Source organism: Callithrix jacchus, chromosome 7, assembly GCF_049354715.1.
Source record: "Callithrix jacchus isolate 240 chromosome 7, calJac240_pri, whole genome shotgun sequence".
Taxonomy (NCBI): domain Eukaryota; kingdom Metazoa; phylum Chordata; class Mammalia; order Primates; family Cebidae; genus Callithrix; species Callithrix jacchus.
Genome location: NC_133508.1, coordinates 47,684,401 through 47,704,858, shown reverse-complemented (window position 1 = coordinate 47,704,858; position 20,458 = coordinate 47,684,401). Strand labels below are relative to the sequence as shown.

General features: G+C 51.1%; 3 protein-coding genes across 6 annotated transcripts in view; 2 read left to right on the top strand and 1 right to left on the bottom strand.

The window, feature by feature from the left end:
- The first annotated feature begins 390 nt into the window (after positions 1-390).
- Positions 391-9,047, top strand: LOC144577188 (uncharacterized). Its single transcript, XM_078333101.1, has 7 exons — positions 391-1,870; positions 3,302-3,517; positions 3,971-4,019; positions 4,075-4,136; positions 6,177-6,296; positions 7,584-7,811; positions 8,121-9,047. Exons 1-7 carry the CDS (start codon positions 1,667-1,669, stop codon positions 8,244-8,246), a joined length of 1,005 nt encoding a protein of 334 aa, XP_078189227.1. The 5' UTR covers positions 391-1,666; the 3' UTR covers positions 8,247-9,047.
- Positions 9,048-15,259: 6,212 nt separating this feature from the next.
- LOC144576928 (uncharacterized) lies at positions 15,260-16,273 on the bottom strand. The gene is made up of 2 exons (XM_078330325.1): positions 16,098-16,273; positions 15,260-15,903 (listed from the first exon to the last, which is right to left on the bottom strand). Exons 1-2 carry the CDS (start codon positions 16,256-16,258, stop codon positions 15,597-15,599), a joined length of 468 nt encoding a protein of 155 aa, XP_078186451.1. The 5' UTR covers positions 16,259-16,273; the 3' UTR covers positions 15,260-15,596.
- A 54-nt stretch (positions 16,274-16,327) lies between these two features.
- CLSTN1 (calsyntenin 1) overlaps positions 16,328-20,458 on the top strand; it is a 104,849-nt gene continuing 100,718 nt past the window's right edge. For all 4 annotated transcript variants that reach the window (XM_035307653.3, XM_035307651.3, XM_035307652.3 and 1 more), the window contains exon 1: positions 16,328-16,649. In XM_035307653.3, coding sequence (XP_035163544.1) covers positions 16,559-16,649 — 91 coding nt within the window. In that variant the 5' untranslated portion in view covers positions 16,328-16,558. The remainder of the gene's footprint in view (positions 16,650-20,458) is intronic.

Here is a 20,458-nt window from a genome sequence, read left to right as displayed (position 1 = left end):
CTACTCGGGAGGCTGAGGCAGGAGAATTGCTTGAACCTGGGAGGCAGAGGTTGCAGTGAGCCGAGATCACGCCACTGCACTCCAGCCTGGCTCCTGGCGACAAAACAAGACTCTGTCTCCAAAAAAAAAAAAAATATATATAAAAATTAGCCGGGCATGGTGGCATATGCCTGTAATCCCAGCTATTCAGGAGGCTGAGGCAAGAGAATCGCTTGAACCCAGGAGGCAGAGGTTGCGGTGAGCCGAGATTGTGCCATTGCACGCTAGCCTAGGCAACAAGAGTGAAACTTCATCTCAAAAATAAAATAATATAAAATGGGTGTTAAAACCAACTTCCGGCCAGGTGCAGTGGCTCACACCTGTAATCCCAACACTTTGGGAGGCCGAGGTGGGTGGATTGCTTGAGCCCAGGAGTCCAAGACCAGCCTGGGCAACAGGGCAAGATCTTGTCTCTAAAAAAAAAAAAAAAAAAAAAAAAACAAAATTAGCTGGGCGTGGTAGTACATGTCTGTATCCCAGCTACTCTGGAGGCTGAGGTGGGAAGATTGCTTGAACCCAGAGGGTCAAGGCTGCAGTGAGCTTGTGATCATGCCACTGCACTCCAGCCTGGGCAACTGAGTGAGATCCTGTCTCAAAAAAGAAAAAAAATAGTCAACTTCCATAGGTTATAAGAGAAGAGATCTTTGATGGAAATCCTATCAGTTGTAAAGCACTGCATAGATACCGACTATTATAATTAGTTTAATCTGGAAAATAACATATACTCTGTTTACAAGGCAGGTAACTCTCTGCCATCAGGATTAGGAGACAAAGGGGAAAGGAAGTGATGAATCCAGGATTGGCAGGGCTGAGTGACTAATTATCGATGCGTGCAGAGGGGAGAAGGGACTCCAGCAGCCATGCCCTAGAGGATAAAGACCTAGGGACCAGAGAACAGAGGTGGCATTGATGGGCAAACCCTGGGGAGGTGCCGAAGAGCAGTTACTACGGCAGCCAATCCCTCCTCATGACTTTTTTTTTTGGATGGAGTCTAGCTCTGTACCCCAGGCTCGAGTACAGCGGCTCGATCTCAACTCATTGCCATCTCTACCTCCCAGGTTCAAGCAATTCTCCTGCCTCAGCCTCCCAGGTAGCTGGGACTACAGGCGTGCACCACCATGCCCAGCTAATTTGTGTATTTTTAGTAGAGGTGGGGGTTCACCGTGTTGGCCAGGCTGGTCTCGAACTCCTGACCTCGTAATCCGCCTGCCTTGGCCTCTCAAAGTGCTGGGGTTACAGGCGTGAGCCACTGTGCCCAGCCCCCTCCTTGTAACTTCTAAAGCAGGTCCGTATCCCTGCTTCCATGTCTCACCTGGAAGACACTACCTGGGACAGAGGTGCATCTACTAGTTTGCTATGGCAGTCGTAACAAAGTACCACACACTGGGTGGCTTACACAGCAGAAACTCATCTTCTAACAATTCTAGAGGCTGGAGGTCTGAGATCAAAGTGTCAGCACAGGCCGGGTATGGTGGCTCATACCTGTAGTCCTAACATTTTGGGAGGCAGAGATGGGTAGATCACTCGAGCCCAGAGTGAGAGACCCTGTCTCTACAAAACATTAAAAACTTAGCCGGGTGTGGTAGCGTGTGCCTGTGTTCCCAGCTACTTGAGAGGCTAAGGTGCCATGCTCCTGTACTCCAGAGGACAGAGCAAGACCCTGTCTCCAAACAAAACCAAATCAAAAGGTAACAGGGTTCATTCTTTCTTTTTAACATTTATTTATTTATGTTTTTGGAGACAGGATCTCACTCTGTCGCCCAGGCTGGAGTGCAATGGTGTGATCTCAGCTCACTGCAACCTCCACCTCCCGGGTTCAAGCAGTTCTCCTGCCTCAGCTTCCTGAGTAGCCGGGAATACAGGTGCATGCCACTGTGCCTGGCTAATTTTGTATTTTTAGTAGATGAGGTTTCCCCATCTTGCCCAGGCTGGTCTCAAACTCCTGGGCTCAAATGATCTGCCCGCCTCAGCCTCCCAATGTGCTGGGATTACAGGCATAAGCCACCTCACTCAGCCTTACAATTTTCCTTCCCTCCCTCCCTCCCTTTCTCCTTCTCTCTTTCTCTTTTTTCTCTCTTCTTTCATTCTCCGTTCAGACTCCCAAGCAGTAGTGGCTCCTTCCACAGGCTGTGGGGAAGGATGTGTCCCGGACCTCTTTCCTCGGCTCGCGTGCAGATGGCTGCCTTCCTCCTATGTCTCTCCATGTCGTCTTCCCTCTGTGAGTGTGTCCTAACCTCTTCTTTTTATAAGGACCCCAGTCCTATCAGATTAGGGATCACCCTAATGACTGCATTTCAACTTGATAACCTCTGTAAAGACACTGTCTCTAAGGTCACATTCTGTGGTAGTGGGGGTTAGGACTTCAACATCTAAATTTTGGGGGGGACATAATGGAACCCATAACAATGGACATCCTCTCGGGGTATCCCCCTCCATCTCACCAGCTCGAACTCCCTGGCTGAAAGCAGGCAGTTTAAGACCTGCCGGAAGAGAAAGGGACCCCATAATTGTGTTAATTGCCACAATACCAGATCTGCAATTAATATGCCACAGAACAAAGAACAAATGCACTAATCCCACATAATTGGACCTAAACCACACCCTCTGCAGAGCTGTGCAACGGAGCTCCACTGTTTAGGCTCCTTTTCAAGTTAGCAAAGATGAACACCTTCCCATCCACTTCCCCTTCACCCTGCTCAGGGCGAATCTGCCCGGGAAGCTTGGAGGTGGAGACAGGCAGGAGAGTGGGGCCCCCTGGTTGGATCCTGTCCAGAGCCGGGCACCAATGCCTGGCCTTCATGGTTAGGGGCGAGATGAAGGTGTCCAAGGACCTCTTAGCTTCAGGCTGCAGAAGTGGGGTTTCCAGACCTTTCTGCAAGTCTCAACACTGTGGCAGCCTGACTGGCTTAGCAGGTGCCTTAGCAGACACCCTGGCAGACACCTGGTGCAGGGAGGTGGCGATTCAGGTGCTTCAGGTGTTGTATTCTCTGCTGCAGGGTGTGACTCACACACAGGTGGGGACTATTTGGGGCCCGGGGGCAGGTCTCGGTTGGCTTTGGAGACATGATGATCAGGGCTGCCATCTCTCCTCATCCCTAGATTTGCAGAGAGGTCCAGGGCAGATGGCTGAGGGCTGCAGCACAGGCGCTCATGTCCCTTCTTCCTGGTACCTGTCTCAGCAGCAGGCCTGAGTGCTCTGAGTCTCTGTAGCCCCAGAGACAGGCTCTCTGGAGAGGGTTCTGCCTGTGCTTGCCTCCTGCAGCTGGAAGGTTTCTGCTCAGGCCTGGAAGCTGGCACCAGCTGTTGTCTTAACATGCAGCATCTCTTGCCCAGCGCTGGAGCCAGGCAGAGCCTCCCCCTGCCCTCCATCATGTATGGGGGCTCCTTGTCCTCAGCCTGCCCATCAGCCTCCTCCTTCAGCTCCCTGGCTTGGCGGCAGCAGACCAGGAACGGAATGAGGCTTCAGCCTACAGCTCAGGTGGTCTTTCTTGACCCACTCAACACAGCTCCCAGCTGGGCCTGTGCCACCAAGGACCAGGGGAGGAAGGGGATTCACAGACTCCTCAGCACCACCCCTCTCCACACCATGAGGCCATCCCTACTTCCTGTGGTCTGGGCAGAGGGCCGAGGGGCCTGTGCTGCTCCAATGCACTTGCAGTTTGCCTCCCTGCCTTTCCCAGGCTGGTTGGGGCTGGCTCATGGCTCCTGCTAAGCCAGCTGCAGGGAGGCTCATTGAGAATTCTCAGAGCCCTATCCACTGCTGTCAGGGGAGAAGGCTGTCTTCCTCAGACCGGCAGTCTTCTCATTTGCATCCCCTAAATCAATGCCCTCTGATGATCAAAGCCCCAGCACTGCAACTTCAATGAGGCCGGTTGAGCGAGGAGAAGGGAGAGGAAGCAGGAATCGCCCTCCCTTCCTCCTGCCCCTTCAGGTCCAAGGGGAATTGGAAAGCAAGGCCCTGGGGGGTCGCTGGCATCAAGGTGCGCACAGGAGTCCCTCCCTGGGTAAGCGTTCCCTTTCTGGCTTTTCTCGTAGGCTGGACAGGGAATGTGGCAGTGGCCGGTGGAGATGCCTGGGGCGTGGGTCAGGTTCACAGGGTAGGTAGGCTCTAGGAAGAAGGCACCTAGCTGAGTCTCCCTCATCAGAGACCCAGGGGCTCTGTCCTCAGGAACTCAAATAACTAGAAGGATTTGGCCAGGTAGAGAGAGGAGGAGGGGGCCGGGTGCGGTGGCTCATGCCTATAATCCCAGCACATTGGGAGGCCGAGGTGGGTGGATCACTAGGTCAAGAGATCGAGACCATCCTGGTCAACATGGTGAAACCCCCGTCTCTACTAAAAATACAAAACTTAGCTGGGCATGGTGGCACATGCCTGTAATCTCAGCTACTCGGGAGGCTGAGGCAGGAGAATTGCTTGAACCCAGGAGGCGGAGGTTGGGGTGAGCCGAGATTGTGCCATTGCACTCCAGCCTGGGTAACAAGAGCGAAACTCCATCTAAAAAAAACAAAACTAAAAACAAAAAAAAAGAGAGAGGAGGAGGGTGAGCCACACCTACCCTGTGCATGCCCTAGGGGTTGTGGGAAGCCCAGCAATGGTCCTAGCTAGAATGAGAGCCTCCATTCACTGAGCGCTCGCAGTGGGCCAGACACCTGTGCTCCATGTGTTATTAAGTTGATGCTGTTTTTAAAAAAAATTTTTTTTTTTTGGGACAGAATCTTGCTCTGTTGCCCAGGCTGGAGTGCAGTGGTGCGCTCTCAGCTGATTGCAACCTCTACCCACTAGGTTTCAAGCGATTCTCCTGCCTCAGTCTCCTGAGTAGCTGGATTACAGGTGGGTACCACCACACCTGGCCGATTTTCGTGTTTTTAGTAGAGACGGGGTTTCACTAAGTTGGGCTGGTCTTGAACTTCTGACCTCAAGTGATCCGCCTGCCTTGGCCTCCCAAAGTGCTGGGGTTACAGGCTTGAGCCACGCCCATGTTTTATCATGTTTAAGCTACACAACATCCCTATGAGGGCCATGTCATTACTGTCTTCATTTTTTTTTTTTGAGACGGAGTCTTGCTCTGTCACCCAGGCTGGAGTGCAGTGGCACAATCTCAGCTCACTGCAACCTCTGCCTCCCAGGTTCAAGCAATTCCCCTTCCTCAGCCTTCTGAGTAGCTGGAACTACAGGCATGAGCCACCATGCCCATCTAATTTTTTTATTTTAGTAAAGTCGGGGTTTCACCATGTTGGCCAGGATGGTCTTGATCTCCTGACCTTGTGATCTGCCCACCTCAGCCTCCCAGTGTTGGGATTATAGGTGTGAGCTCCCGGCTGCCATCTTCATTTTATAGATGAGGAAATAGACAACAGAAGGCACAGAACTAGCAAGTAGCAGAGCCAGGGTTACATGAGAGGAGGTTCAAGAAAGGTGTGGGTGCCTGAAAGGGCTGCTTCTAAGTGAGGAGGCATGTCTGCATGAGTGTCAGTGCGTGTTGTCCCCTGACAGCAGTGGATAGGGCTCAGAATTCTCAATGAGCCTCCCTGCAGCTGGCTTAGCAGGAGCCATGAGCCAGCCCCAAGCAGCCTGGGAAAGGCAGGGAAGCAAACCGCAAGTACACTGGAGCAGCACGGGCCTCTCGGCCCTCTGTCCAGACCACGGGAAGTAGGGATGGCCTTGTGGCCCAGAGAGGGGTGGTGCTGAGGAGTCTGTGAATCCCCTTCCTCCCCTGGTTCTTGGGAGCACAGGCCCAGCTGGGAGTTGTGCTGAGTGGGTGAAGAAAGACCACCTGAGCTGCAGATGAAGCCTCATTCTGTCTCTGGTCTGCTGCCGCCAAGCAGGCATGCTGTCCCTGGCCCTCTGCCCAGACCATGGGAAGTAGGGATGGTCTCGTGGCCCAGAGAGAGGTGGTGCTGAGGAGTCTGTGAATCCCCTTCCTCCTCTGGTCCTTGGCAGCACAGGCCCAGCTGGGAGCCGTGCTGAGTGGGAGAAGACTGCCTGAGCTGCAGGCTGAAGCCTCATTCTGTCCCTGGTCTGCTGCCACCAAGATAGGAAGCTGAAGGAGGACTTCCTGGCAGCCTGTGGTCAGGGACCCCCTTTCCCACCACTGCTCTACACCAGGGTCTTGGCTTCACTCTGATACCCACCGTAGCATGAGTTCTCAGAGCTAGAGGGGGTTATCAAACAGGATGGCAGCAGCAGCCAAGCAGTCTTCCACCTTGGTGCACCGCTGTCTTCTCATGGCTTTGCAGAAACATTCACCATCAGAGCAGTAAGGTAGGGAAGAGCTTTGGCTTTAGGGCCACGGATCTAGGTTCAAATTCTGGCTTTACCACTTTGCTGTGTGATTTTGGGCAAATTGCATAACCTCTCTGAGCCCCAGTGTCCTCTTCTGTAAAAGGATATTAATTATATTCATGAGGCTGAGTGCAGTGGCTGACACCTGTAATCCCAGCACTTTAGAAGGCAGAGGTGGGTGGATCCCTTGAGGCCTGGAGTTCAAGACCAGCTTGGCCAATATGGTGAAACCCCCGTCTCTACTAAAAAGACAAAAATTAGCTGGTTGTGGTGGCGGGCGCCTCCAGTCCCAACTACTAGGGAAGATGAGGCAGGAGAATCACTTGAGGCTGGGAGGCAGAGGTGGCAGTAAGCCAAAATTGCACCACTGCACTCCAGCCTGGATGACAGTGAGACTCCATCTAAAAAAAATAAATAAATAAACAAATAATAATAACAGTAATTGTATTCAGTGTATGGGATTGGCACCAGATGAAATCAGAAAATGGATGTAGATTGCTTCCTGGAGGACAGCCCACAGAACAATGGTGGTCTGTGTTTGTATTTCTAGATCTCTGGGGGCAGGGTGGGGTTAGGCCATGTTACCCAGAAGAGGAAGGAGGAAAAAGAATGTGTCCCCAAACAACTACATGGGCGGGAGGCTGGAGAGGCCCAGGAGTCCTGAAGTGTGGCTGTTGATTCTTGAAGTTTTCTGGTCTAGGGAGCTCCAAGGTCAAGGAAAAACACCAAAAGGCCAGGGAAGCCTCATCTGAGGCCTGACTCTGGTACTTGTAAGCTGAAGGTCTTTTATCAGAGACCTTGCTTTGACACCTAGGCAGGAGTGCAGTGGTACCATCATAGCTCACTGCAGCCTCCAACTCCTTGGCTCAAGTGACCCTCCTGCCTCATCATCCCAAGCAGCTGTGACTACAAGCACTTGCTATCATGCCCAGCCAACTTTTTTTTTTTTTTTTTTTAAATAAATAAGGTTTTACTATATTGCCCAGCCTGGTCTTGAACTCCTGGCCTCAAGATATCCTCCCATCTAAGCCTCATCAAAGAGTTGAGATTACTGGTGTGAGCCACTGTGCCAGGTCAGCTGAAGGGTCTTGACAAGCCTCAACCCCTCTAAATTCCTGCTTCCCACCAGTTAAAGGGAAATGATAAGCGCCTCTATCCAGGAGATTACTGTTTGACCTAAACACATACAGAAGCTCTTTGAAGAAGGGAGTATACTCACAAATGCAAATACTGACGTGCTACATGAAAGTAGTTATGATAGCATCATCACCTCCTTAGACTTTTTTTTTTTCCCCTGAGCTGGAGTCTCCCACCGTCACCCAGGCTGGAGTGCAGTGGTGCAATCTCAGCTCACTGCAACCTCTGCCTCTCAGGTCCAAGTGATTCTCCTGCCTCAGCCTCCCAAGTAGCTGGAATTACAGGTGCCAGGCACTGTGCCCGGCTAGTTTTTGTATTTTTAGTACAGATGGGGTTTCACCATATTGGCCATGTTTGGGCAGGCTGGTCTTGAACTCCTGATCTCAGGTAATCTGCCCACCTCTGCCTCTCCTAAAGTGCTGGGATTATAGGCATGAGCCACTGTGCCCAGCCCCTCCTTAGGCTTTTCCTTTTTTTTTGGAGATGGAGTCTTGCTCTGTCGCCCAGGCTGGAGTGCTGTGGCGTGATCTCAGCTCACTGCAACCTCCACCTCCCCAGTTCAAGCGATTCTCCTGTCTCATTCTCCTGCGTAGATGGAATTACAGACGCCTGCCAACATGCCTTTCTTTTAGTAGAGACAGTGTTTTACCTTGTTGGCCAGGCTGATCTCGAACTCCTGACATCAGGTGATCCACCTGCCTCGGCCTCCCAAAGTGCTGGGATTACAGGAGTGAGACACTGCACCCAGTCCAAGGAGGTATTATTATTATGCCCAGTTTACAGGTGAGGAAACTGAAGCTCAGAGTGATCAGGTTGTCTGGTCTTTTCTGCTAGTAACTGGAACCTAAGTCTATGTGAATCAAGACCATATAAGACATTGCTATTTTTCCCTTTTTTTTAAACCACCTTACCCAACAGCCTCCCCCAGTTCCAATGTGTATCATAGAGCTATGGCTAGAACCCAGGTCTCCTGACTCTAAGCTTGGTGCCATTTCCTCTGCAGTGTAGGGGAGGCTGTGCCCCTCCTGGCTCAGCCCTTCCCTCCTCTCTTGCTCCTCCCGGGAAACCCAGCCCGGTCCTTTGCCACTGGGATGCTGTGTGCAGACAGGCACATCGTGTTTGGCTTGTGTATCCCCACGGGGTAGGGATCACATTTGCCTACATGTTGTGTGTGCTGCCTAGTGCGTTGGGTGTATAATTCATGCTGCAGAATAAAATAGCCGCCGCCTCCCCACCACCAGCACCACCATGAGCGCGCACACCACACACACACACACACACACACACACACACACACACACACACGCGGGACCTCCCTGGCTGCCCATCCACAGAGGGAAGAGCAACATGCTGTGTGTTGCCTTTGGTTTTGCAGTGGGAGGGAGCAGGAGCACACAAAACCCCAATCCTCGTCCCACCTTTGGGGGTGCAGAAATGAGCTGCCTGGCCTCTGGGGAAGGTGACATTTTCCTTCCCTGGAAATTCACCAGCCAGCAATAGCTGATGCAAATGGAGAGCCATAGAGAGCATTGGAAAGAGTCTGAAACAAGCTCAAAGCCCCCATCCTGACTCCATGGAGACCACAGAAGTGCCCTTTCTTTCTTTCTTTTTTTTTTTTTTTGAGACAGAGTCTCTTTCTGTCACCAGGCTGGAGTGCAGTGGTACCATCTTGGCTCACTGCAACATCCACCTCCCAGGTTCAAGTATTCTCCTGTCTCAGCCTCCTGAGTAGCTGGGATTACAGGCATACGCCACCAGGCCCAGCTAATTTTTGTATTTTTAGTAGAGGCGGGGTTTCGCAACATTGGCCAGGCTGGTCTTGAATTCCTGACCTTGTGATCCGCCCGCCTTGGCCTCCCAAAGTGCTGAGGTTACAGGTGTGAGCCACTGCACCTGGCCTGTTTTTTTCTTTTATTTTGAGACAGAGTCTGCTCTTTCTCCAGGCTGGAGTGCAGTGGTGCAATCTTGATTCACTGCAACCCTCACCTCCCAGGTTCTAGTGATTCCCTTTCCTCGGCCTCCTGAGTAGCTGGGACTACAAGTGTGCACCACCACACCCTGTTAATTTTTTGTATTTTGGTAGAGATGGGGTTTCACCATGTTGGCCAGGATGGTCTCGACCTCCTGATCTCATAATCCGCTGGCCTTGGCCTCCCAAAGTGCTGGGATTACAGGCATGAGCCACCGCGCCTGGCCTGACGCGCCCCTTCTTAAGTCAGGGTTGCTGCCACTGCCAGAATAGCTTAAGGCTCCCAGCCATGAACAGTAATGGGTACTAGTGACAGCAGATGCTCTGTCTCATGCACATCACCTCACCTCTTCCTCAGCCACCCAGTGGGGAGGGCTCATCGTTGTTTTACAGATGGAGATGCTGAGATGGGAGAAGTAAAGGACCTTACCCAAGGTCACACAGGTAGAAAGAGGCATAAGTGGCAAAAAGTACAAGAAAGCCTTCACTGCTGCATTCTGTAAAAGCAAAGATTGAAAATGACCCATCCACGGGGGAAAATATTCCTGAGTAAGGGGGATTGATTAAATAAACTCTGGTAAGTCCACACGAGAGAGCACTACGAAGCTAGGAAAATGAATGCTGAGCTGGGTGTGGGGGTTGCACATCTGAAGTCCCACTGACTGGAGAGTCTGAGGCAGGAGAGCCGCTTGAGCCCAGGAGTTCGAGACTGCAGTGAGGTATAATCACCACTGTACTCTAGCCTGCGTGATGGAGCAAGACCCATTTTTTTTTTTTTTTAGAAAAAAAAAAATATGGGACCGGGCGTGGTGGCTCACACCTATAATCCCAGCACTTTAGGAGACTGAGGTGGGTGATCATGAGGTCAGGAGTTAGAGACCAGATTGGCCAACATGGTGAAACCCCATCTCTACTAAAAATGCAAAAATTAGGCCGGGCACGGTGGCTCATGCCTGTAATCTCAGCACTTTGGGAGGCCGAGGTGGGTGGATCACAAGGTCAAGAGATTGAGACCATCCTGGTCAACATGGTGAAACCCCGTCTCTACCAAAAATACAAAAATTAGCTGGGTATGGTGGTGGGTGCCTGTAGACCCAGCTGCTCAGGAGGCTGAGGCAGGAGAATTGCCTGAACCCAGGAGGCAGAGGTTGCAGTGAGCCGAGATTTCGCCATTGCACTCCAGCCTGGGTAACAGAGCGAAACTCCCTCTCAAAAAAAAAAAAAAAGCAAAAATTAGCTGGTGTGGTGGGCCACACTTATGACCCCAGCTACTCAGGAGGCTGAGGCAGAAGAATAGCTTGAACCCGGGAGGCGAAAGTTGCAGTGAGCTGAGATCGCACCACTGCACACCAGCCTGGGAGACAGAGCAAGACTCCATCTCAAAACAAAAAAACACAATGGAGGCTGGGTGCTGTGGCTCATGCCTGTAATCTCAGCACTCTGGGAGGCTGAGGAGGGAGGATCATGAGGTCAAGAGATCAAAACCATCCTAGCCGATATGGTGAAACCCCGTCTGTACTAAAAATATAAAAATTAGTTGGACGTGGTGGCGGGCACCTGTAGTCCCAGGTACTCGGGAGGCTGAGGCAGGAGAATCGCTTGAACCCAGGAGGTGGAGTTCGCAGTGAGCTGAGATCATACCACTGCACTCACACCTGGTGAGAGAGTGAGACTGTCTCCACAAAAAAAAAAAAAAAGAAACACACACACATACACACACACACACACTGGAAAGATAAACTAAAAACAGAAGAAATGGTAACCTATAAAGGAAGGAGGAGATAGGGAGGAGGAAACAGTAATAGATCTAGACTTCTCTGAACACCCTGCTTTCTAGATATGACTTTGGAACCATGAAAATATTTATTTTTTTATTTTTTAGACAGAGCCTTGCTCTGTCACCCAGGCTGGAGTGTAGTTGATGACTGCAACCTCTGCCTCCAGGGTTCAATCGATTCTCCTACCTCAGTCTCCAAAGTAGCTGGAATTACAGGCACCTGCCTGGTTAATTTTTTTTTTGAGACGGAGTCTCACTCTGCCGCCCAGGCTGGAGTGCAGTGACGCAATCTCAGCTCACTCCAACCTCCGCCTCCTGGAGCTCAAGTGATTCTGCTGCCTCAGCCTCCCGAGTAGTAGCTGGGGCTACGGGTGCATGCCACCAGCCTGGCTAATTTTTGTATTTTTAGTAGCGACTAAACTTGAGGTTTTGCCAAGTTGGCCAGGCTGGTCTCAAACTCCTGACCTCAAGTGATCTGTCTGCCTTGGCCTCCCAAAGTGCTGGGATTACAGGCATGAGCCACCACAACCAACCCAATATTTAATATAGTATGAAGCAAAATTCAATTGAAATTTTACCAAAAGGAAGGACGTGGACAGAAATGCGTTTGCTCCATTCTGTCTAACCAGATTCCCTGTTTAAGCACAGCATCATTTTGCTTTTCGTTAATTATCCCTTTTAACAGCAACAAAATGACCTGGCTGGGACACCAGAACACAGAGATGGGGCCACACCTTGTACTTTCTGGGGTTCTGGGGGACCCTGGTGGTGGTTCTGGAGGCTGTGGTCCTTTCAGAACTTCCAGGAGTTCCTAATCAGCTGCTTTCATTAAGATTCTCATAACCTTCTCCTGCTGCCGCCCTCAAGTGGGTTTATTCCCAGGCACGTCATTAGAAAATCGCCTGTAATAACTGCTTCCCTGCCTCGGCTCCGTCCACAAACACCCACCAAGCCCACACTGTGCAAAACAGTAATAACACACCCGCCTGACAATGGCTCCGCATCCCCACATCCCCGCATCGCTGGCTAAGAGCTTTCCTGCCTGCGATCTTATTTCACCCTCACGGCAACCCCAGGCCTGGGAACTCACGTCCCTGGTGAAGAACTCGAGGTGTGAGATCAGCCTCCTCTGCACTGCACAGCCAGAGGTGGCAAAGCCACGGCTTGCTCGAAGGCCCAGCTTCTCACTGTTGGGGAGCAGGCTGGTGCCAAGCTGTGGGATCCTGTGCCAGGGTTATTTTGGTATCTGTGGGGTAATTTCGTGCTGAGGCTAAGGCACTGTTTTGGGCTCAGATGGACATGAAATTGAATCTCAGGGGTCCAACTTTCTAGCCGTGTCCTCTTGAGCAAATTTGATATTTTCCTCATCTGTAAAATAGGAACGATGAAAGTACCTTTTTTTTTTTTTTTTTTTGTTTTTGTTTTTAGTTGGAATCTTGCTCTGTCATACAGGCTGGAGTGCAGTGGCACCATCTCGGCTCACTGCAACCTCCGCCTCCTAGGTTCAAGTGATTCTCCTGCCTCAGGCCCCCAAGTTGCTGGGATTACAGGTGCCCATCACCATGCCTGGCTAATTTTTGAATTTTTAGTAGAGACAGAGTTGTGTCATGTTGGCCAGGCTGGTCTCAAACTCCTGGCCTCAAGTGGTCTGCCTCCCTCAGCCTCCCACAGTGCTGGGATTACAGGTATGAGCCACTGTACCCAGTCCAAAGACCTTCTGTAAAGGGTTGCTAGAGGCACAGATGATATGTTATTATCGTGATATGGTATCAGCAACAGTCATCTCAAAAGGTGCAGCATCTTGGAAAATTGTCTTGTGTTCACTTCCTCTACTGTCTCAGATAGGTTCAGTATACATTTAAAAGAACAAACCTTCCTCCACCAGCTAACAAAGCCACTTCCCTATCCCCAAATCTGTGTTCCCGGCTCCAAGACCCGGATGCTGCCACTTTGTGGCTGGCTCAGCTCAGGCAAGGCCTCTCTTTCAGTTAACCATAGCATAAGCCTGAATCGATCCCCATCTTAGGGCCATCTGGAGGATTAACTAATCTGTTATGGGGGAAACCTCTGAAATGTGCCAATGTGGCTGAGGCTATTGTCAGGCAGAGCAGAACCCGAGTTTACTGGCTCCCCTGCTTCTGAGACTTTCAAGCTGAGCCTTGTATTTGGACTCACTCTCATGTGGGTGAAATCCCAGCAGGTGCAGTTTGCACTGAGCTCACCAAGCCGTCTGTCCGCCCCACCTGACGCTGGACCTTTTTGATCTATCTCTTTGTTTCTTTAAGGGACAGTACGGGTGAGAAGATAAAGGGATCAGGATTCCAGACACTGAAGAGCTTTTGTTTGTGTTTTTAATAGAACTGAACACATTAAATTTCCCCTCTTGGCATCATCAGCCTGTGGACTGAAAAGATAGTTCTGAGATTATGCCTTTCCATTTGATGTTGTGCACATCTCAAAAGTCCCTGGAAACCTACAAGGTACATTTTTTTTTTTACCCTCTGAGATGTGAGCTCCATAATAATAAAACCTAACTCAGCAAGTCATTGAGTTCATCACTATTTACTGAGTACCTACTGTGTTCACTGGTATACTAGAAGCACAGAAGGCTTCTTCTTGAGGGGAAAAAGAGAAACTCATATATCTAGAAATACCAGGCTCTGTGGCACTTTCATTTATGTGCCACAAAGAGCCCGGTATTTCCAGACCTATGTGGCTTCGTTTCATTTAATTCTCACAACTCCAAGAAGTACATATTGTTCCATTTTGCAGGTGAGGAAAGATTCTGAAAGTTCCATAACCTGTCCAAGATTATTTGCAGTCCCAGAGGCCAGCATTGCAGTCCAGTCCTGTCTGACTAGACCATCTGGGTCCTTCCCACTAGAATACAGTGCGGAGGAGAAAAGGACACTGATGGATTAGTCAGTCAGTCCACAGCACAGGCAGCAGATTAGAAAGCTGAACTGTTTGGTTAGAGCCACTGGGGGCTGGGGAGGGAGGGCTGGCAGGAGGACTTCCTGAAGGAGACAGTCTAGAGGATCCATATAAGGACCTGAGGCTGGGGTGGAGGAGGAAGTGTGATGTTGGCCCTGGGCAGGGAATGAATAAGAGGAGGCAGTGGCAGGCAGCATGCCCTAAGGTCAGCTGGGCGGAGGGTGGGAAGCCCGGTAGAGAGGTCTGGACCTGATGAGGTGGCAGCAGGGAGGCACTCACAGAGTTTATAACTCCAGGAGGGGCAGAAGCAACAGTCATCACAAGGGGAGAGGATGACTCAAAGCCTTGGCTGGAAGGAGTGGTGGGTGTGGCCTGGAGCCTGCAGGTGCCACGCAGGTGCTTTGGGAAGGGTCCAGGCAAGGGGAGTCAGGTCTTCCTCAACTCAGGGGAGGGGGAGCAGGGGAAGGAAGGAGAGACATTAGCAAGACAGAATTTTTAGGCTTTGGCGCAGGATGCGTGCGGGGCAGGAAGGTGGATTCTAGACTGCTTTTGAAGCCTTCCCCAGGTTACATCACACCTCTGTCTCCAGCCCTTCCAGGTCTTCCTGTTGGTATGATCAAGTCCATCCCCACAATCTGGCCTCAATCTACGTTTTTGGGCTCTTTGCCCACTACTCTCCTAAATCAGTCCTCTGTGCCCCACAAACCAGTCTCCACCACCCCCACCTAGAGCAAAGACATTCATGGATAGCTCTTCCAGCAGTCTCGAAAAATGAACATTTTAGTGTTCAACTTTTTGCCGTTGGTGTCCATCTACTGTGAACATCCTGACCTTGAGGGCTGATTCTTTCCACAATAGTTGTCCCAACGAGGGAAGTCATTTCACCTTTCTGACTTAGTTTCCTCATCTGCAAAATGGAGCCAATAGTGTCTCATAGGGTACAGTGCCGGCACACACGCCCTTCCACTACTGTTCCAGGCCTTTCCTCCACTGTGGAGAGTGCCAGGGGTCCTGCAGAGGAGGAGGAGGGGACCCCAGGACACTGGGAAAATGGGAGGACCCTCAGATCCCTGTAGGGATCCACGGTAGATGGGGAGAGCTTCTTTGTCCTCTCTCTCTCTTTTTTTTTTTTTTTTGAGACCGAGTTTCACTCTTGTTGCCCAGGCTGGAGTGCAGTGGTACCATCTCGGCTGACTGCAACCTCTGCCTCCGGGTTCAAGTGATTCTCGTGCCTCAGACTCATAAGTAGCTGGGATTACAGGCAAGCATCGCCACACCCGGCTAATTTTTGCATTATTAGTAGAGACGGGGTTTCTCCATGTTGGCCAGGCTGGTCTCGAACTCCCAACCTCAGGTGATCCGCCTGCCTCAGCCTCCCAAAGTGCTGGGATTACAGGCGTGAGCCACCTCTTTGTCCTCTGTATCCATACGGACCCCCGCATTTCTAAGAACCAGCATCACAGTATGTCACTGAGAAAGAGCGCACATAACAGCCGCCTTTGGAAAGTCACAAAGATTTCTTCAGTGAATTCTGGACAGATTCTCTGGGGGCAGGATCCAGGGCAGGAGCCGGGGCGGCTCGTGCTGCGCGGCCCTTGACTGTTTGCCAGGCGCAGTTCGCTGGCCTCGTCTCCTGGACCCCCTTTCGCGACCCCTCTCATCCCCTTACTGGGCAGAAGAGGACCCCGAGGTTCTGGGAGGCCACACGACCTGCCCGAAGTGACTCGGGCCCTGGGCCGCACTCGCCAGCCGCGGTCTGCGCTCCTGGGGGAGAGAGTGGGAAGGATGAGTCCTCGGTGTGGAGGAGGAGGCGCGGCCCCAGGGTACCGCTCGCCTGGCCTCAGGAGCCCGGGAGTGAGCGCGGGGATGCGGAGATGAGGCTCTCGGGCGGCGGCCGGGGAAAGGGGTGCCGACCCCCGGGCCCCACCGCGGGCCCCTCCCGGCCGCTTGGAACTCACCCCAGGCGCGTGCCCGCGGGTGCGCGCTCCAGACGGGGCCGACGGGCTCGGAGGCGCGCGCTCGTTCCCGGCTCCGCCGCGCGCGTTCCCTCCTCTCCCGCCCTTCCCGGGCCCGCGCGCTCCCGGGGTCCATCGCGCGCGCGCCTAGCGTCGCTCCCCATCCCCGCCCCTCCCGCCGCCACCCCGCCCCCGGCCGGGTACCCTTGCCGGACCCGAGAGAGAGCGCCGCCGCCATCTTAGTTGCTGCCGCTGCCTCCAGCAAGGCGCTTCTCCGAGGCGGGGAGGGCGGCGCGACCCGAGCGCGCGGCCCAGCGTCACGGCGGCGGCGGCGGCTCCTCCTCGGACCCCGGAGCTCGCCGCGCCACAGAGCAGCCGACCCTGGGCCCCGAGAGTCTTGAGAGCCCCGAGAGCCCCGCTGGGCGTCCCGCGCGCCTCCCTGCCGCTCCCGCCCCGGGCCGGCGATGCTGCGCCGCCCCGCGCCCGCGCTGGCCCCGGCCGCCCGGTTGCTGCTGGTCGGGCTGCTGTGCGGCGGCGGGGTCTGGGCCGGGCGAGGTAAGCCCCGGGGCCGGGCCAGTGCAGGATTCGGGTATGGGTGCGGGGATTCTGGTCCGGGTGCGGGAGTCGGGCCAGATGCTGGGATTCCAGCCGGGATGCGGGGTGTCGGGTCCGACCACAGGGAGTCGGGTCGGAGAGTGGGGTTCAGGTTGGGGGTCGGGCGCGCGGGGCCGGGCGCAGGAGATTGTGGGCACGCGCTGGGGGCGCCCCGGCGAAGCCAGGCTGGGTCTCGGGCGGGGCACCTGGGCCTGGGCAGCCCCCACTGCAGCCCATGGTGATGGCTTCACTGATTTGAAGGGACGTGGAGACGGGCCGAAGGGTCAGTCCGCCCTGCTCTGCGGCGCCCGCAGCTGGGGCTGCACCCCTGGTGAGAGGCTGTGTGTACGTCTGCGCTGTGCTCAGATGTGCATCAGGCGGGGGGTACACGCACAGTTTTGGTGTGTGCTTACATAAGAGCCCACTCCTCCGCATCCCGTTTCCAAGATCCTGATTCTCTGCTGCTGCACCGCGGACACCACGACTTCGCCGCTTTCCGCCTCCTTCCAGGGTCCTTTAGACGTTGTCTGTTTCCAGTGGAGCCGAGGCTGAAACTTACTGCTTCCCTCCCACCTTTTCACCCAAAGGTGAAATCGTGTTGAGATTTGTGACCGCGGGCTCACCCAGTGTTAGAAATCTCCGTCTCTGCTACCCCTGGTGCCTTGGTGCAGTTTTTCTGTCCGTCGTTTAGACCATGGAGGGTTAGATGTCCTCTACGGAAACGAGAAACCCCTCTGGTTCTTTAGGATTGTAGGACCGAAATCATTTTATGGCTCGGGGGAAAGTAATATTTCTTGGGTAGTTTATTATTAGCTTTTAACCTTCATCCACTTAACCTTTAAAACCTTGCATGCTCTCTGATATTGACTGGTCTTGCCAACGAAAAGCTTACGCATTGCAGATACAGTATTTGCTTCTGAGTGGATCTTGAAATCGTAAACATTTTCCTTGGCGTTAGAGCAAAGTGATCTAGGTGTAGTCTGTAGAATCTGCTGTAGGTTTTAATCTGTTGTTTTGATTTTTTTTTTTTAATGAAAAGAAATTTTGGGGAGGATCGATAGAAATCTAGATGAAATGGTCATATTTGAATTTAGCAAGCTTTTACAAAATTCTTATTTTCGCTTCCCTGGCGAGACATAAGGAGAGAAGTATGGTGTTCACGAATTACAGGGCAGAGGCGGCAAATGCATCTTTTGTTCCATGCTTCTTTCTCCACATCGAAGATGATAAACTTTGAATACTACTTTTATTTCATTTCTAAACATTCTGTTGACTCTGTCTTGTTCAGATCTGTTACTAAGTATCTCATTGTTGGCCATTTGAGTTTAAAAAGTAACATCAAGTTAAGTTTGAAATGTTCTTTCCAGATGTGGGTTGGAGGTCTGAAAGTCTAATATATCCAAGAGAAATGTCAAAGTTTTGCTTCTCTTGGGGAAAACCCACACATTTCAAAAATATGTGCTTGGATTGGGTATTTTGGGAACAGTTTAAATATATTTAGTCAGTGATAACATTGCTTGTTAAAATCGGTGCTTTCTTAAATAGCACCTACATTTGTTAGTCATTATTTAATTACTTCGGTTACTTAAACAGCATACATTTCAGCTTTGAGGGTCTTCCTTACCCGAAACCTACAGAAATCTTGTGTGAAAGATGTGTTGACTACTTGAGTCATTTGTAATTTGCTTTCTCTAAGTTTTTCTTGGTGCAGTTACAGTACTTCAAGATTCTTGTCTTAAGAATAAAGACATTTACACATCAGTTATTTGGTTGCATTTTTTTTTTCCAGGTTTCAAGTAAGAAAATGTCTTGGAATTATACGAAATGCTTCTAAAAACAATTTCATTTTGAAATATAAGTGAATTTCCTATGTAAAATTTACAATTTGTGGAGACACTTTATTTGGGCTTAAGAGATGATCATTTCAACTAATATCTGAAGTTTTTTACTGCTGTAAGGCAGTACGACATGAACTCCTGTTCATACTCTAGCTACCTTTAATAATGTTAATATTAGATTACGTACAGACTGCTGGAGAAAATGATAGATTTTCTAATATAAATTGCGTCTTGAGTATTTTATAGAGATTCCCAAATTTCACTTTAATTGTAGCTATGGTTCTCAACATTGAGTAGAGCCAGATGCAGTGGCTCCTGCCTGTAATCCCAGCACTTTGGGAGGCTGAGGAGGGTGGATCACCTGAGGGCATGAGTTCAAGACCAGCCTGGCCAACATGGTGAAACCCTGCCTCTACTAAAAATATAAAAATTTGCTGGGCATGCTGGCAGGCGCCTGTAATCCCACCTACTTGGGAGGCTGAGGCAGGAGAATTTCTTGAACCTGGGAGGTGGAGGTTGCAGTGAGTCAAGACTGTGCCACTGCACTCCAGCCTGGGTGACAGAGCAAGACTTTGTCTTAAAAAAAAAAAAAAAAAAGAGTGGGCGGGAGGCGGTGGCTCGCGCCTGTAATCCTAGCAGTTTGGGAGGCCGAGGCTTGTGGATCACGAGGTCAAGAGATTGAGACCCTCCTGGTCAACATGGTGAAACCCCGTCACTACTAAAAATACAAAAAATTAGCTGGGCATGGTGGTGCATGCCTGTAATCCCAGCTACTCAGGAGGCTGAGGCAGGAAAATTGCCTGATCCCAAGAGGCGGAGGTTGCGGTGAGCCGAGATCGTGCCATTGCACTCCAGCCTGGGTAGCAAGAGTGAAACTCCATCTCAAAAAAAAAAAAAAAGAAGGGAGTAAACCAAAATATTAGAAGAAATATCTTTGGCATGCCCTGTAGGGTCATGTCTGCCGGCTACCTGCCTTCTCTCCAGTCACAGAGATCAGGAAATAGAACAGTGAAGCAGAGAAAATAGAAAGCTTATATGAATATTTAAAAAATGCAAGCATGTAAAGCGTTTTGAAGCTGCATAAATAAAATCCACTGTTATTTTCTCATTTGCATACATGAGGCCTCTCTTCACCATTCTATTTGAAATCATTTCTCTTCCTGAATCCCTAAATCCTGTTTCCCTGCAACACTTTTTCTTTTTTCCATAGCACTTAGCCCGTTCCTAACATGCCTTGTTGTTTACTTATTGAATTGTTTATCGTCTGTTTCCCCTCAGTAGAACATATGCCCCAAGATGGAAGGGTGTCTGCTTTGCATATGTTTTCTATCACCACCAGCACACCGGAGGCATGCCAGTATTGTGTGATTGGATGGATGAATGGATGGATGGATGGATAACATTTCAGTTTAGACAGCTTTACATCCTAATTTTCGCTGCACAGATAAATGCTATATACTGAAAAAAATTACAGAATGTAACACAAATTCTTTTTTTTTTGAGACGGTGTTTCACTCAGTCACCCAGGCTGGAGTGGGAGTGCAGTGATGCGATCTTGGCTCACTGTAACCTTTGCCTCCTGGGTTAAAGCGATTCTCCTGCCTCAGCCTCCTGAGTAGCTGGGACTGCAGGCATATGTCATCACACTGAGCTCATTTTTGTATTTTTAGTAGAAATGGAGTTTCACCACGTTGGCCAGGCTTGTCTTGAACTCCTAACTTCAAGTGATCCGCCCACTTGGCCTCTCACAGTGCTGAGATTACAGGTGTGAGCCATGCTACCCGGCCCAAATTTAAATTTTGCAGTGTGGTTATGGGAATTCATTAGGGGGTAAATTTCAAGGATCATGGAACCAGGCTTGGTTGCTCACACCTGTAATCCCAGTACTCTAGGCAGGCAGATTGCTTGAGCCCAGGAGTTTGAAACTAGACT

Coding starts and splice junctions, on each gene's coding strand:
- LOC144577188 (XM_078333101.1), top strand. CDS start 1,667: ATGCTCCTGTACTCCAGAGGACAGAGCAAGACCCTGTCTCCAAACAAA. Junction 3,518..3,970: donor GGCTTCAGCCTACAGCTCAG/GTGGTCTTTCTT, acceptor CTGCCCCTTCAG/GTCCAAGGGGAATTGGAAAG. Junction 7,812..8,120: donor GGTTTCACCATATTGGCCAT/GTTTGGGCAGGC, acceptor CTTGTTGGCCAG/GCTGATCTCGAACTCCTGAC.
- LOC144576928 (XM_078330325.1), bottom strand. CDS start 16,258: ATGGGGAGCGACGCTAGGCGCGCGCGCGATGGACCCCGGGAGCGCGCG. Junction 15,904..16,097: donor CCCGCGGGCACGCGCCTGGG/GTGAGTTCCAAG, acceptor TCTCTCCCCCAG/GAGCGCAGACCGCGGCTGGC.